The 17399-nt window shown below is 45.1% G+C and overlaps 1 protein-coding gene across 6 annotated transcripts in view; it reads left to right on the plus strand.

The window, feature by feature from the left end:
- Nucleotides 1-17399, plus strand: part of LOC146808610 (NACHT, LRR and PYD domains-containing protein 3-like) — a 567098-nt gene that overhangs the window by 413607 nt on the left and 136092 nt on the right. For all 6 annotated transcript variants that reach the window (XM_085623640.1, XM_085623643.1, XM_085623639.1 and 3 more), the window contains 2 exons: nt 4802-4972; nt 6261-6400. In XM_085623640.1, the coding sequence (XP_085479766.1) occupies nt 4802-4972; nt 6261-6360 (271 nt within the window). In that variant the 3' untranslated portion in view covers nt 6361-6400. The remainder of the gene's footprint in view (nt 1-4801; nt 4973-6260; nt 6401-17399) is intronic.

The raw sequence follows: 17399 nt of genomic DNA on the forward strand, positions 1-17399 counted from the left end.
AACAGAGTAACATGTTCACTTCTCAAATTCCATATTCCACTATACTAACTCACCACTAATCCTTTATGGGTTCCAGAGTAGCGTGATATTCGCCAATAAAGCGTCTCAGCACCCCATCAGGGTTACAAGCGCTATATAAATGCAAACCTTTTTTCCCTTTTCTACCCCTTCCCAACCCTTCTCAATCCAAATAACTGACTAACATATCCACCACTCAAATTAATTTCATGTTTCATCATACTAATTCAACACTAATACTTAATGGGTTCCGGAGTAGCGTGCTACTCCCCAAAAACGCGCTTCAAAGCCCCATCAGGGGTAGCAAGTGCAGTATAAATACAAACCTCTTTTCCTCTTCTTTCCCACCACCTACCCTTCTCTATCCAAATAACTGAATAACATTTCCACCACTCAAATTACTCCATATTTCACTATACTAATTTTCAACCACTAACCCTTTATGGGTTCCGGAGTAGCGTGCTACTCGCCAGAAAAGCGCTTCAACACCCATCAGGGGTACCAGGTGCTACATAAAGGCAAACCTTTCTTCCCCTTCTATCCCTCCGCTATCCTTCTCACTCCAAATAACTGACTAATATCCACCACTCAAATTACTTTCATATTTCACCATACTAATTCACCACTAATCCTTCATGGGTTTCCAGTGTAGCGTGCTTCAACACCCCATCAGGGGTAACAAGCGCTATATAAATACAAACCTTTTTTCCTCCTCTATCCTTCTGCTATACTTCCGAATTCAAATAACTGACTAACCTATCCACCACTTAAAATGTACTTGCATGTTTCACTAAACTAATTCAACACTAATCCTCTATGGGTCCCGGAGTAGCGTGCTACTTGCCGAAAAAAGAGCTTTGACGCCTCGTCAGGGGTAGTAAGCGCTATACAAATGGAATTACAATACAATACAATCATCCTATCCTCCTCATCATCTTCATTGTCGTTGTCTTCTCCATCATCCTATCATCATCATCCTATCATCATCATCCTATCATCATCATCCTATCAGGTTACCTCGCAAGTTACCCTGCTGTGCTGCGTGACGGGGTAAGGGCATTAGTGCACTGCATTTAAAAGAATATAGCACATTCCTGCCTTCGTCCCTGCTCTGGCACCGTTGTGTCTTCCTAGTGCCAACGCAGCCTCCCTTGCACCATGGTGCTAGGGTGTCTGCGTTGTACGGAGGATTGTTTTTGTGCAGGAAGGGGCACTCTCCTGCACAAAAAGAATACCCTGAGACAGTTTCCTTTTTCTATGTGTGCTGCAGTATGGAGCACACATAGAAAGAGAAAGAAAGATGAGAAATACAAATATTTCTACTCATTGTGTCTCACCTGGGAAGGCGTAGCATTTTTACGCATTCCCAAGTCTACCACTTTTGGTAAACCTGGCAATGCGTAAAAATACAAAGATGTTGCGTGGGAACCCCCACACAACAAATATAACAGTACGAAATCCCTGGAGTGATCAAAATATCCAAAGAAGGTAGTACAATTTTACTGTATTCACAAGTGAAGTTCAAAAAGTCATTTTGATCATTCAACCAAACTTTAAAATCCAGGATAGAGGATGATGTACCTCTCCACACCACAAACACATCATTGATGTATGTTCTCCATAACTGAATATTGTCTCGATATGGATTGTTGAACATACAAATTTGCCAAACTAGGGGCAAAAACAATGTACCTGACACTTGGAGAAAAAAACGGTCTTCAAATTTGAAAAAATTCTCTTTCATAGCCAGTCTTGCACAGTTAACAATGAAAGATACAGGAGTTATCGAGTCAAAATTCCTGTTTAGTAGAAGAGTTTCAATGGTGGAGAGGGTCTCGTCTTGTGGAATACATGTATATAAGGACTCCACATCAAAAGAGACCAAGAAATCCTTATCTGGCTCAAAAGAAATATCCTCAATCAATCTTAACAAATCTTTTGTGTCCTTCAAATAGGTTGGCATATCTGATACTAAAGGTCTCAAAAAATAAGCTACAAAGGTGGAAAGCGGTTATTTTCACTTCTTTTGCGCTGCACCTTCACTCTTTATTAATCTTAATGCTCTTCATATGAGGATTTAGATTATCCTCTTTGTTACAAAACATCCCTGAGCTCCTCCCTCTCAGAGAGGGGGTTGTAGCCCTCAAAGGAACTCGTTTTTTTCTTTGAGAGGAGAGTCCCTATGATGAAGCATGTCACCTTTTGGTGAGTGAGGGATCTTTTCCTAAAAAGGGAAATGCCCAACTTCTGTTGTGGTGGTTTCTGTGATTCTGTTTTTCTCTATTTGTTATGTAGTTGGAAACCCATTTTTGATTAGTATCTAGTTTAGACCCAGGGATTTCGTACTGTTATATTAGTTGAGATTGGGGAATAAATCCCGGGTGGTCTTTAAAATTCTCCTCAGGACCCTCTTGTTTGTAATCGGTGCTTGTTTGGGAGAGAAAACACCCAAACAACACCGATGAAACGCATCCCTGGTGCAGGGTAAAGCAGCGATTTTTACTGCGTTGTGTTACTTTGATTTTCTGAAGCCACCCAAGGACAAGCACAAATCGCATTTTGGGCTTGCGTCGCACATGCACCCCGACACAACCCCACTCATAAATATGCTGCGAAGTATGTAAAAACTCCCACTCATTCAGTGTTTAAGAGATATGCACCTTGGGGTGCTGTGAATGACAGGATGTTGTGCAGTGCCAAAATCATTGAAGGAAATGTAACGCACGTGAAGGAAATGTAACACAAGTGAAGGAAATGTAACGCAAGTGAAGGAAATGTAACACACGTGAACGAAATGTAACACAAGTGAAGGAAATGTAACGCAAGTGAAGGAAATGTAACGCACGTGAACGAAATGTAACACAAGTGAAGGAAATGTAACGCAAGTGAAGGAAATGTATCGCAAGTGAAGGAAATGTAACGCAAGTGAAGGAAATGTAACGCAAGTGAAGGAAATGTAACGCACGTGAAGGAAATGTAACAAAAGTGAAGGAAATGTAACGCAAGTGAAGGAAATGTAACGCAAGTGAAGGAAATGTAACGCAAGTGAAGGAAATGTAATGCAAGTGAGGGGGAACAACCTTTACATTGCGGTTAGTACACCGCGATGCGGTTACATCGCAATCGTTACAACGAACGCGATGTAACCACGCTATGCCATTACAACGCAAGTCTTTACATCGACATGCGCTAGATGGCGTGCTAACATTACAAATAGTGTAGTTTACTATCCCAACACCTTCCCTACTGTTAAGTGGACTGGAGTTGGAATAGTAAATTACACTTTTCTAATGTTAGCACGCCATCTAGTGCAAGTCGATGTAAAGACTTGCGTTGTAATGGGATAGCGCGGTAACATCGCAGTCGTTGTAACGGCCGCGATGTAACAGCACGAGTTGTAATAACTCGCGTTGTTACGTCATACATCCCAAGTGAGGAACCTTGCCATTTTATACTGTTTTACTCTAGTAACCTCTTATAAAAAACCTGATCAAATATGCATTAAACCCTTCTTTTTTAAAAATATAATATTTGGAACTAACCGTGAACTTTCCTCTGCACAAATGTGTGTACAGAGGCTCTCCCATCGCTTTAGTGTTGAAATATTGACCTCCACGCGCTGCCGACCGCCCTGTTCACTCTCTACAACGCATCGTCTGATTTTTACTAACTTGGGCGGCCCTGCGCTTCTTAGACAAATATATTCCAGGGTGCATACGGCGTGTTAGGTACTTACACATACTACTGTTTGGGGACAAAGTTGTTTTTCAATTTCAGCAGAATATTCACCCGACTGAAAACAATGTTTAGTTCGTCAGTATCACCAGATTTCCATTAAGTATCAAAAAGGAACTTGTATAATTAAAATCAAACACTTGAGTCAATACGGCAAGAACCCTCCTGTGCTATTCTGTGGACTGAACTACACTGACTTACCAGGAATGAATGTCCTTCAGCTTAAAGGAGAAGCTAGCTGGAGCAGATCTGAGGTCCATTCAATTTGTGAAACTCATGCATCAAAGTATAAATAGCCGTCCTTGTGGTTTGAGATGATTGTTTGCACTTATAGACTTGTGTGTCAATGCGGCGTAAAGTGTTTATTTACATAGAGTAGTTCTGTGTAACAGAGTTCAAATAGACATAAGTTCTTCCTAATACTCCTCTTAAAGCAACTTACTCCCCTCAATACTGACTTGTATGGGATTGTTCATCATTTATATATTTAATCTGCAATATTGTTCTGGAGCTGTTTCAAAACATAACGCTTTCTACATCTCACAAATCCTCAGTCTTTGAGCAGACCACTATTGCGCACGCGCAAGGCTTCGTATCATGGGAGAATTACTAACTTTAAAAATCAGCCCGAAAACAAATCAGTATATAGCGTGGCATCCAAAGTGTAGGCGGTGCTCTTCTGTGTGAACACCGCAGAGTAAACACCTCATCGGGCAGGGACCTCCGACGAAAAGATCTCTCTGTGTACGCATCACAACCCATGTAAATATACAACTAGTTGACCATTCACACGACAGCAGAGGGTCTCCAGCATAAAACGTGTATTAATATACTTATAAATCTGTCTATTTAGCTCCGCCTCTGCTATTCTGAGAACTTCTCTCATGAGGTTCCTATATAAACAGGGCGTGGTCGGATGTGTAAGGCGGGGATGTGTCACTAGAGGGGAGTAAGTCAAGGACGGGAGGGAAATGAAGATAAAACTGAAGTTGTGACGCCCCTGTCTGTGCTCTGCTTTACTCCTCTCCATGTCTCTTCTGTCCTGCAGGTTGTGGAACTGCTGCCTCACCGGTTCATGCTGCAAAGACCTCGCCTCTGTCTTTAAAACAAACACATCTCTCAAAGAGCTCGACCTGGGCAGAAATGATCTGGGATACACCGGAGTGAGGAAGTTGTGTGAAAGCCTAACACATCCTGGCTGCAAACTACAGACACTGAGGTACAGAGCTGTTCAGTTCTTATCACACCATTAATTTCTACAATATATATCGTAGGTGAGGCTCACACATATATTTTAAAATGTTGTGGGAATGGCACATCCATTCCATGACAACAAAATGTGTGCAATAAGTGGGGTTTGTGAAGTGGGGGTACCCAAGTCCAAGAACTGAGTTTTAAACAAGCCCCCCTCGATGTGCAGAAGGGCACACTTTAGAGCTTGCTTTTTAGTTATTTGGACTAAAATGTCAACAGCGGCGCAGATCTGCCCATAACTGCCCTGGCACCTTCTCCAACTAGACGCTCCGCCCATTCACAGATCTGCTGCTGGCCTTAAACTCCCATATTAAAGATGGACATGGACAGAACAACGAGGAAAGAACATCTGATCGCATATAGCCAGGGGTATAACTTGAAGGGGGTGTAGGAGGTGGAACACCCCTTAATGTATCCTTAAAGTCAGGTCTCAGCCTCTTGACCACCCAATGACAGCTGATTGTCACAGTCATATGATATCCCTGCTGGAAGTGTGAGATATCTCCTAGTGTGTGTGTGACTGCGTGTGTGTGTGTGTGGCTGTGTATACCTGTGTGTGTGTCTGTGTGTTTGGGTGGCTCTGTGTACCTGTGTGTGTGTGTGTCTATGTGTGTCTGTGAGGCTATGTTTGTGTGTGGCTGGATGCGTGTGTGTGTTTTGTGTGTGGCGTTGTGTGTATGTATGTGTGTGTGTGTGTGTGGCCCTGTGTGTGTATCTGTGTGTTTGTGAGTGGGTGGCATGTAGGCAGCAAGCACAGCGGATGGGCCATAAATTTTCCAGCTGGTGCAGCAGGCACCTGACAGTCAGTGTGTAGATCTGTGACAGAATGTGGGCAGGTCTGTGAGACAGAATGTGTGCAGGTTTGTGAGACAGAATTTAAACAATATAACGTGCACTCCCAGCTTTCCTGCGTGAGCAGATTGTGTGATGCTAAGTGACGCCTTTATTGCACTGAGCCTCCTTTTCTTTAATCATCACATCTAAGAGCGCCTTGAAGCACATCAGTTCAGGGTGTGTGCTGCACAAAGGGCTCTTGCATATGGTTTGATAGACTCTGGTGCTGCTCCAGACATGGGTTTGATTGGGCGGCGTCCTAGGTGGAGTCTGGACATGACACACAGACACAGAGGCTCCTCTGCAGGGCGTGTGTGCCCAGAGGTGCCCCTCAGGGAGGGCGGGGCTTGGAGTTTGTATGAAATCCCCATGGGTGAGTTACCCTGGCTCTGACTGATGCACCTGCTTTTGCTCCACAGGCTGGGTGGTGCTCGCCTCTCACATGAGTGCTCTGGAGACCTACACAAAGCTCTTCTGGAGAAGCTGTCACCGGGGGAACTCACATTCTACTCATACTGAGAAGCTTCAGTGACTGAGGTCTCTACAACTGAACTCCAAGGTGAGATTCCTGTGTCTGTCCTGGGAGGGGGCTCTCATGTGTTTACTGACAGATCACTTCAGACCCAGAGAAAATTCAACAGCAACAATGGCATTCCTATGTTCTACTCACCCCTCTTAAATATATTAAATTACAGAGATTGTGAGTAGCTTGTGTTTAAAACTGTAGACTCTGTCCATAGCGAGAAGTCTGTCCATAGAGAGGAGTCTGTCCATAGAAAAGAGTCTGTCCATAGCGAGAAGTCTGTCCGTAGAGCAGAGTCTGCCCATAGAAAAGTCTGTCAATAGTGAGAAATCTGTCCGTAGAGCAGAGTCTGTTCATATAGAGGACTTTGTCCATAGACAGAAGTCTCTTCATAGAGAGGGTTCTGATTGTAGAGAGGTGTCTGTACAAAGAGAGGAGTCTGTACATATAGGAAGGTCTGTCCATAGAGAGGAGTCTATTCATAGAAAGAAGTCTGTTCATAGAGATGGTGTATTAGAGTAGGGTCTGCTTCACATGGGTACCCCCCACTTTATCCTGGAGTTTCACTGTTTTTCGACCTTAGTCTGGCTGTGGCCCTGCTAATCAGGACCCCAGCCTAGCTGCTCCCTTTCTAAAATGGTTTGCATGTACATTAGGTACATATCTAATTGGATTCTGGAGTGCCTTATAAGCCCCTAGTATATGGTATACTATGTACCGAGGGCATAGGTACCTCAGAGGCCTACCAGGGGCTGAAGCATGTATTATGCCACCCCTGGGAAGCACTCCAAAATGGCACCACAGGACTGCTACTGCAGCCTGGGTAAGGGTGTGCTTGCACCCCTTACAGTGGTATAGGCTACCTCTATCACTATCATTGCACACACATATAAAAGCTATAAGTCACTCCTATGGCAGGCCTTAACAATCCTGAAGGCAGAGTGCTTGGTTTTTATGTGAGAGGGTGCCCCTGCATGAGCAGAGCCCCTATGCAGCGTTCGGAGTACCTCCTCTGATGCTATTTGTGGTGCAGCCTGACCATATACTCTTAAGTGCATTAATACCTCGCGGTAAATGCTAACTTTGGGATGACGGCACGGAAACATGTTGTGTTTGGTGTCGAACGCTTTGGAATACTACCCCCCCCTGCCAGTTCTGTCAGCGGGGGTAGCATTCAACCCTTCTAGAGGGAGAGACATGTTCACACTAGTCTAACCCGGTAGGACTTTCTAGAGCCCTGGCATCACAAAATGGATGCCTCTGCCACAGACACGGGCCTGGCCTCCTGCTACTGACCGAAACTCCATCAGGGGAGGCCTGGACAAGAGGTTTCCTGTCACAGGGAGGTGTAACCACCTCCCCAGACAGGCAGATGTGTATTGGGGCTGGGCGGGAGCACTCTCTGGTGCTTTAAAGTCCTGCACTGGGGGAACACTTGGTGTCCCTGTGCATAATCCAGTTCAAACCGGTTGCAGGGGCTACCTGCCCCTGCTCTGGCACGAAACTGGAGAAAGGAAATGGGTTTAACCACCCCTCTTTCCAAACCCTCCCATAGGTGGGTCCCTAGAGTATGCCCAATCCCCAAACTTAGTATAAGTATGGGAACCCAGTCCTTGCGACTTTAGATTACCCTGGACGAAACTCTGCAACATATATCCTGGACCTTCGACGTTCTACTTGGACTAGAAGACTGAAGAAATCTCCCTTGGGGTCAAGGAGTGACTCCCCTGCTTGGCATGCACCAAAGAAGCAACTGACCGGTCTGCATCGCTGAAGCTCCCGCCAGACGCCGAAGTCTTTGCATCACCAGAGGTGGATTTCCAGACTTCCCAGAGGCTACCCTGAGTCCACAGCAAAGCTGAGGCCCATGGCTATCGTGGGTGACGTGGAACCGTGACCCCTGGACACCGTGAACTTTTGCAGCAACACTATCTTCCTGGTCCTCCTCGAAGTTGTGCTTTGGGCTCCGAGTAGCCCCAGCCTTGAGCACCTCCTGCACCGAAGATTGATGGCTTCCACTCCATGAGTGACCCGTGGGCCAGTTTCAAGTGCGACCGCTTGAGGCTCCTTCGCGATCGCTGGCCCGTTGGCTAGTAGGTCCCGACAAAGGCAACTCCTCTTCTGAATGGGCTTTACTGGTTGGCCCAGCCATGCCTCGACTTACCCTCACTGAGAGAGTCCCACAGACCTTGCTGGTCTGCACCGCAGTCCTTTCTCTGATTTCCAGTGACTTCCCGTTGCCAAGGTTTGTTTGGTCCAATCTGGTTGCCGACACTGCAGTACTCCTGGTCATCATCGGCGCCTCCTAGACTTCGTGGCTGAAGAGTCAAGACACCCGTCAACTCACCTGAAGCACCTGACATCTGCAGGCATTGGTCCATCCTGCCCTAGGTCACTGGCAAGTGACCCAGACTCTGTCCCCTATGCTTTCAGGTTCCTTCCAGCCTAGATCCTGGCTTGGATCGCTTCGGACACTTCTCCTCTTCACGGCAGCGGCACTTCTTCGCCAGCTCCCATTGAAATCGACGACACGACCCGACACCAAAAGACACCTATTCACCCGGCTTCCCTGGGTGGGGTAACACGAGCACTCAGCTGCTCCCGTGGGTGCTAGCCCTAGAATTTCCTAAGTCCAAAAGGGTTTGGTCCTGACTTGATTCTAAGTGTCTCTAATCTTCAAATTTCCAACCGCGACATTGCCCATAGAAGCTAACGGGAACCCGCGGCTGTGTTTACACAGTACACACGGCCACCGTGGGTCCCCTGTGTCACTACCTTGGGTGGTTCCTTGGGGTCCCAGCGATTTTACAGGCTCTAGGCCTTGTGTCTAGTTCAGTCGTGGTTCTTATACCACTTTATTGGTATATGGTTTGGTACGCCCCTAGGGCCCAAACGTGTATTTGTGCTATTACTGTTGATTGCTAACTTGTAAATTAAGTACTTCGAACTCCAGTCTCATAAAGAGGCTAGAGGGGTGTGTTTTATCCTAAATACATATATTTTAAATATATACCTGGTGTGGTTGTCCTTTCATTTGCTCATTCAAGAGATTATAGACTGGTAAAACAAGCTGCTTTACATTCCTTCAAGACTTAGCCTGAAGGCTGCTCTCCATAGCTACCCCTAGGATAGCTTTCAATAAAGGTTGTCTTTAACCTATCACCATAAGGGGTTGTTTGTACTGATACAAGGTGCCCACTAGAACAGCTTCTCACAGATGGGTCTGCCCATAGAGAGGGGTCTGATCATAGAGAGGGACTCTGTTCATAGAGAGGAGACTGTTCATAGAGTCTGTTCATAGAGAGGAGTCTGCTCATTGGGAAAAGTCTGTCATAGAGAGGGGTCTGTCCATAGAGCGGAGTCTGTCCATAAAGAAGCGTCTGTCCATAGAGAGGGGTCTGTCCCTAGAGAGGAGTCTGTCGATATAGAAGGATCTGCCCATAGAGGGAAGTCTGTCCGTAGAGAAGGGTCTGTCCATAGTGAGAAGTCTGTCCATAGTGAGGAGTCTGTCCATAGTGAGGATTCTGTTTATAGAGAGGAGCCTCTCAATAGAGATGAGTGTTTGTAGAAAGGAGTCTGTCCATAGAGAAGAGTCTGTCAATGGAGCAGAGACTGACTGTAGAGAGGAGTCTATCCAAAGAGAGAGGTCTGTCAATAGGGAGGTGTCTGTCAGTAGAAAGGCGTCTGTTCATAGAGAGGAGTATGTCCGTAGACAGGAGTCTGTCCATAGAGAAGGGTTTGTCCATCGAGAGGAATCTGTCGATATAGAGGGATCTGTCTATAGAGGGAAGTCTGTCTGTAAATATGAGATTATTTGTAGAGTGGAGTCTGTCCATAGAGAGGAGTCCGTCCATAGAGAGGAGTCCGTCCATAGAGAGGAGTCCTTCCATAGAGAGGAGTCAGTCCATAGAGAGGAGTCTGTCCATGGAGAGGCGTCTGTTTATAGAGAGGACTGTGCATAGAGAAGAGATTGCCCATTGTGAGAAGTCTGGCCATAGAAATGGGTCTGTCCATAGAGAGTAGTCTCTCCATAGAAAGGGGTCTGTACGTAGGGAAGAGTCAGTCAATAGAAAGGGGCCTGTCCATAGTTAGGAGTCTGTCCATAGAGAGAAGTCTGATCATAGAAAGGAGTCCATTCCATAACGAGGGGTCTATTCTATAAAGAGGAGTCTGTCCATAGGAAGGAGTCTGTTCATAGAGAGGATTCTGTAGAGAGGAGTCTGTTCATAGAGAGAGGTCTGTCCATAGAGAGGGGTCTGTCCTTAGTGAGGGGTCTGTTCATAGGAAGGATTGTGTCCATAGAGAGTGGTCTATCCGTAGGAAGAAGTCTGTCCGTAGAGAGGGGTCTGTTCGTAGAGAGCAGTCTGTCCGCAGAGAGGAGTCGGTCCATAGAGAGTAGTCTGTCCATAGAGTGAAGTTTTTCCATAGAGAGAAGTCTGTCCATAGAGGGGAGCCTTTCTGTAGAGAGGAGTCTACCCATAGAGAGGTGTCTGTACGTAGAAAGGGGTCTGTCCATAGAGAGGATTCTGTTCATAACGAGGGATCAGTCCATTGAGAAGTGTCTGTACATAGAGAGGAGTCTTTTCATAGCAAGGATTCTGTCCATAGAGAGTAGTCTGTTCATAGAGAGAATTCTAAACATAGAGAGTTGTCTGTCCATAAAGTGAAGTCTGTCTGTAAAGAGGAGTCTGCCCATAGAGAAGTGTCCATCCGTAGAGAGGGGTCTGTCTATAGAGATGCGTTTATCCATAGAGAAGGAGTGTGATCACAGAGAAGTGTCTGTCCACAGAGAGGTGTCTGTCCATAGACAGGGGCCTGTCCATAGAGAGGTGTCTGTTCTTGGAGAGGGTTCTGTCCATAGAAGTCTGTCCATAGAGAGGAGTCTGTCCATAGTGAGGATTCTGTTCATAGAGAGGAGCCTCTCCAAAGAGATGAGACAGTTTGTAGAAAGGAGTCTGTCCATAGAGAAGAGTCTGTCCTTAGAGAGGAGTGTTTTTATAAAAAGGTCCATAGAGCGGAGTCTGACAATGGAGCAGAGACTGCCTGTAGAGAGGAGTCTGTCCATAGAAAGGGGTCTGTCCACAGAGAGGAGTCTGTTCTTGGAGAGGGTTCTGTCCATAGAAGTCTGTCCATAGAGAGGAGTCTGTCCATAGTGAGGATTCTGTTCATAGAGAGGAGCCTCTCCAAAGAGATGAGAGAGTTTGTAGAAAGGAGTCTGTCCATAGAGAAGAGTCTGTCCTTAGAGAGGAGTGTTTTTATAAAAAGGAGTCTGTCCATAGAGCGGAGTCTGGCAATGGAGCAGAGACTGCCTGTAGAGAGGAGTCTGTCCATAGAAAGGGGTCTGTCCATAGAGAGGATTCTGTCGATATAGAGGGATCTGTCCATAGAGGGAAGTCTGTCCATAGAGATGAGATTTTTTGTAGAGTGGAGTCTGTCCACAGAGAGGAGTCTGTACACAGAGAGGAGTCTGTCCAGAGAGAGGAGTCTGTTCAAAGCGAGAGGTCTGTCCATAGAGAGAAGTATGTCCATAGAGAAGAGTCTGTCAATAGAGAGGAGTCTGATCATAGAGAAGTGTCTCTCCACAGAGAGGCGTCTATTCATAGGCAGGGGTCTGTCCGTAGGTAGGAGTCTGTTCATATTGAGGGATCAGTCCATAGAGAAGTGTCTGTACATAGAGAGGGGTCTGTCCATAGAAAGGAGTCTGTCGATACAGAGGGATCTGTCCATAGAGGGAAGTCTGTCCGAAGAGATGTGATTGTTTGTAGAGTGGAGTCTGTCCATAGAGAGGAGTCTGTCCAGAGAGAGGAGTCTGTTCAAAGAGAGAGGAGTCTGTTCAAAGAGAGAGGTCTGTCCATAGAGAGAGGTCTGTCCACAGAAAAGAGTCTTTCCATAGAGAAGAGTCTGATCATAGAGAAGTGTCTCTCCTCAAAGAGGTGTCTATTCATAGGCAGGGGTCTGTCCGTAGGTAGGAGTCTGTTCATAACGAGGGATCAGTCCATTGAAAAGTGTCTGTACATAGAGAGGAGTCTGTCCATACAGAGGTGTCTGTTTATAGAGAGAAGTCTGTACATAGAGAGTTGTCTGTTCATAAAGTGAAGTCTGTCTGTAAAGAGGAGTCTGCCCATAGAGAAGTGTCTGTCCATAGAGAGGGGTCTGTCCAAAGAGAAGAGTCTCTATATAGAGAAGAGTCTGTCCTTAGAAAGGAGTGTGTTTATAAAAAAGGAGTCTGTCCATTGAGTGGAGTCTGACAATGGAGCAGAGACTGCCTGTAGAGATGAGTCTATCCAAAGAGAGGGGTCTGTCAGTAGGGAGGTGTCTGTCCATAGAAAGGGGTCTGTCCGTAGAGAGGAGTCTGCGCATATAGAGGGATCTGTCCATAGAGGGATGTTTGTCCGAAGAGATGTGATTGTTTGTTGAGTGGAGTCTGTCCATAGAGAGGTGTCTGTCCATAGAGAGGAGTCTGTCTGAGGAGAGGCGTTTGTCAGTAGAGAGTGGCCTGTCCATACAGATGAGTCTGCCCATAGAGAGAAGTCTTTCCAGAGAGCAGTTTGTCCATAGAGAGGAGTCTGTCCGTATGTATGACTGTGTCACTAGAGAGGAGACTTTCCATAGAAAGGGGTCTGATCGTAGGGAGGAGTCGGTCCATAGAGAGGAATCCATTCCATAGAGAGGAGTCTATTCTATTGAGAGGAGTCTGTCCTTGAGAGGCGTCTGTCAGTAGAGCGGGGTCTTTCTGTAGTCTGTCCATCGGAAAGTGTCTGATGTAGAGAGGAGTCTGTCTATAGAGATATGTCTGTCTATAGAGAGAAGTCTGTCCATAAAGAGGGATGTGTTCATAGAGAAATGTCTGTTCATGGATAAGGGAGTGTCCATAGAGAGGAGTCTGTCTATAGAAAGGAATCTTTCCACAGAGAAGAGTCTGTTCATAGAGAGGAGTCTGTCCATAGAGAGGTTTGTCCATAGAGAGGAGTCTGTCTGTGGAGAGGTGTCTCTTTCTAGAGATTGGTCTCTTGATAGACAGAATTCTGTCCATAGAGAAGAGTATGTTCATAGAGAGCAGCCTGTCCACAGAGGAGTCTGTCCATACAGAGGAGTCTTTCCATAGAGAGGGTCCTGTTTACAGAGAGGAGTCTGTCTACAGAGAGGAGTCTGGTCAGAGAAATGAGTCTGTCCATAGAGAGGAGTCTGTTCAGAGAAAAGAGTCTGTCCATAGAGAGGAGTCTGTCCATGGAGAGAAGTATGTCCATGTAAGAGTCTGTCCATAGAGAGTAATCTGTCCATAAAGAGGAGTCTGTCCACAGAAAAGAGTCTATCCATAAAGAGATGTTTGTCCATAGAGAGGAGGAGAGTACCCATAAAGAGAGAGGAGTCTGTCCATCGAGAGGAGTCTGTTCATTGAGATGTGTTTTTTCATAGAGAGGAGTCTCTCTGTAGAGAGGAATCTGCCTGTAGAGTGGAACTCACTCTTCTCTGGCTACGTCCAATCCTGAGAGCCAGCATGATCCCAGACCTAATCCATCTGATTCTACGAAGCGCTCTCATAAAGGACAAGAGAAATATCCTTTTTTGCTCCAAAGGATTCCACTGGCTCTGCTGGCAGCTCGCCCAGAAAGATGTACTCCTCGATTATTTGCATCATCGATCTGTACCTAAAGTCTTCCAAAGTCTTCTTGATACCGGTTGATGAGTCAAAGCTGGGAAAGTTAACACGCAAAGAATACAAATTCAAATGCTGCATTGTAAACGGCGCCTGACATTTCACCTCAGCAAATGTGACGAGATAGGAGTAAGGTTTACAGGCCTGGAGCTCAGAGTCAGTGCAAACATGAGCGCTTGTGTGAAGTGCTCTTTTTTAGGTCGAGCCTAGACAGTGCATGCGCTGTCGCAAGACCTATAGTAATTACAATATCGAGGGTAATTAGTCCTGCTGCTTGCCATAGGTTAATTCTAGCATTGCTGTTCTTATCTGGCTGATGGTTTGCTGGCGATCCCATACGTCATTTCCGTTTTCTGCCGAGGCAGCACCGACTAAGAACAGTTTACATACGCTCCACTTGCTTATGGAGAAGTGTGGCTCAGGGGTTAGAGGCGGCAGACCAGGAAGCTGAGATTGGTCCTGGACCAGGGTTCAATTCCCTGCCTTGGCGGGTCTTGGGCTAAAAAAATTCCATGGACTCGATAATTCTTGCCCCGTGCCTCCTCGACTCACGGGTTCACACTCTGCGACTTTGGGCAATAGCTTGCTTAATCTCCACAACGGCCCCTTGCGGCGGGATGCTTGACTTTCACCTTGTGGATACCCTGCTATCTCACAGGGGAATACCAGGACGGGTTCCCTAAGCAAGCGCTGGGAAACCCACTGCGGGTACCTATGTGCTATATAAGCTCAACTACATTTACATTAGTTCCTTTGAGGACTACTTAGTTTATTTAATGGTAAGGGGTTAGCCACAGCAGACGCTTCACAGCTTTGATGTGCACGGCGCTGCGCATTATGTATAATCACAGCGCCGCATCGTTCATGTGGGAGTAGGAAATACACAATAGAGGCTATTTAATATTTCATTGGTTTTTACACAAGGCTTCCTCTTTATTTATTTTTTCTTAGGAATATTAGGCTTCGTTTTGTAAAATAGACGCTATGTGGAAGAGTATGCGTGCGGACCGGTGTGCATTTCTCTATAATTAAAAACTGTAAACGTAATGAAATGAATATAAAACAGGTATTCCGTGTAGGGTAAAGGATTGTGGCTATGCATATATCGCACAAAGTAGTGGTTTGGTACCCTATGTAAGCATTGCTTTTCGTGTCCCACTTCCGATTTCACTGACAATCTCACTTCCGGGCCCACCAGAGTTTGAAATGCAGACAGATACCAACACGAGTCCAAATGTTTCCTTGTGTTTGTGACACATACACTGGCTCCTCAAAACGGTTTGGGGTCAATTGCCAAATGACACACTTAAATGGGGGCGTGATGGCAAAACTTTAAATAAAAAACTATTGGTTCTGCTCATTGTGTATATCGGGCAGGAATGGGCATACTCAGTAACACCTGCGCTATTTTCCTATGTTTAGAACCCCCACTGAAAAGTCACTGTCCCTTCATAGGCGCAGTAGCACGGCTGAAGTGTCACTGTACTGTCCCTTCACGTGGCCAGAAGCTCAGCTGAAAAGCCCGCTACTATTAGATGCTATCTCTGGGGCGAAGTGCAGAGATATCCTATAATAGGAATGTTACCTCTAAGATAACCCTGCAATCAAATGCAAGTACCTTCAATACAGTATCCATGACCAGCACTCAACCGTTGTCTCCTTAAATGTGCAGTCGCTGTCTAATAAATGCCATAGTGTATGTTAGCAAGTTTGAGTTCCAACGGCTTCTGGCTGTGTTTTTAACCCAGTTAAGGATGCAATTGGTTTCTGTCACCAATCCAACTAGTCTATGCCATTTTTCATTTTGTGTAGTTTCGGAGATTCTTGTTGCATCTAACTCCAGGATGTTGTATTGCACGAAATTATAGGGTGCGAGTGTGGTAGCGATTGTAACAATTCAATCTTTAGTCTATGTGAAATCTTCCTTCACATTTCATGCGACTAACTATATTATATTTACTTCTTTGTCCATGGTGACATTTGAAGATATTTTCGTATTGTTTATCATTCTCTTAACACAGGATGCCATTTGTCTGCTATGTATATTTACTGTACCATACAATATTCTCTTTATTAATGAGGGTCTCTTGTACCATGCTGTGTGCTGTTTGTGTGTGAGGTTCTACTGTATCACCCTGTCCTGTAACATTCTATGTGCTGTTTCTGATTGTGGATGTTCTGTACCATGCTGTTTGTCTGTGATGGTCTCTTATATCCTGCTGTTTGTGTGTGACGGTTTGCTGCCATCTTTTTTATCTCTGTGAGAATTTACACTGGATGCTGTTTGTGTGTGGGGTTGTCCTGTACCATACGGTATGGTGTTTGTGTATGTGGTTGTCCTGTACCATACGGTATGGTGTTTGTGTGCGGCTGTCCTGTAATGTGCTGTATGCTATTTGTCTGTGGGGATCTCCTATATCATGTGGTATGCTGTTTGTGAGTGAGGATCTACTGTACCATACACTATTCTCTTTGTGTATGAGTGTCTTATAGCATGTTGTGTGCTGTTTGTGTGCGAGTGTCTGCTCTATTACCCTGTCCTATAACATGCTGTATGTTGTTTCTGAGTGCAGATGTTCTGTACCATGCTGTCTGCTGTTTGTCTGTGAGGGTCTCCTATATCATAATGCATGCTCTTTTTTTGTGAGGGTTTGCAGTAACACATTTACAAGAGTTTGAGCTATTGGCATTGTAAGTGACAATGCCTTTTTTTAATGTGTTAATTTTCAAAACAGATAAATAAAAGGCATGGTCATTTACAATGCCCATAGTTCAAACTCTTGCAAATGCGAGACCTATTGCATTGCAAATGCTTGTTTCTTTTTAAGTTTGATAAGTTTTATTGAATAAAAGTTACTCATAAAACATAGGCCAAAGAGAAACAAGTTACATATTAACCATCATATAAAATACAGGTGGGCAATAAGACATTTTAAGGGTTATATAGGAGGGAGGAGGGGGAAGCGGGGAAGAAAGGTAGACTCTAAAACTAGGAATCCAATAACAATTGTACTCCAAAGAACAAGAAGGGTACAATCATCCTATCTTCGTATGAATAATACACGACTAAGGGTTAGTGCAGAGAAAAAAGGCAAAGAATAGAATCATGGAGGTTGGAAATTTTCTGAACATTTACGGGAGACTTGAGTAACTGCAATCGTATTCAAATACCAACATAAATCTCTGTTTACATGTGGGTTACAATAGGAGGCGGAAGCGATATCCACTCTATGATAATGACACACAGTGCTCCACCAAGACTTAACTGAAAGTTTGTTTCAGCATTTCCAGTTTGCTGTAATTTGTTGAAAGGCTAAGGCTGACATTAGGTCAAACAATCCTCTGTCATGGAATGATAAATCCAGAGATTCCAATAAA

This window comes from Triturus cristatus, chromosome 8 (genome assembly GCF_964204655.1).
Source record: "Triturus cristatus chromosome 8, aTriCri1.1, whole genome shotgun sequence".
Classification (NCBI taxonomy): domain Eukaryota; kingdom Metazoa; phylum Chordata; class Amphibia; order Caudata; family Salamandridae; genus Triturus; species Triturus cristatus.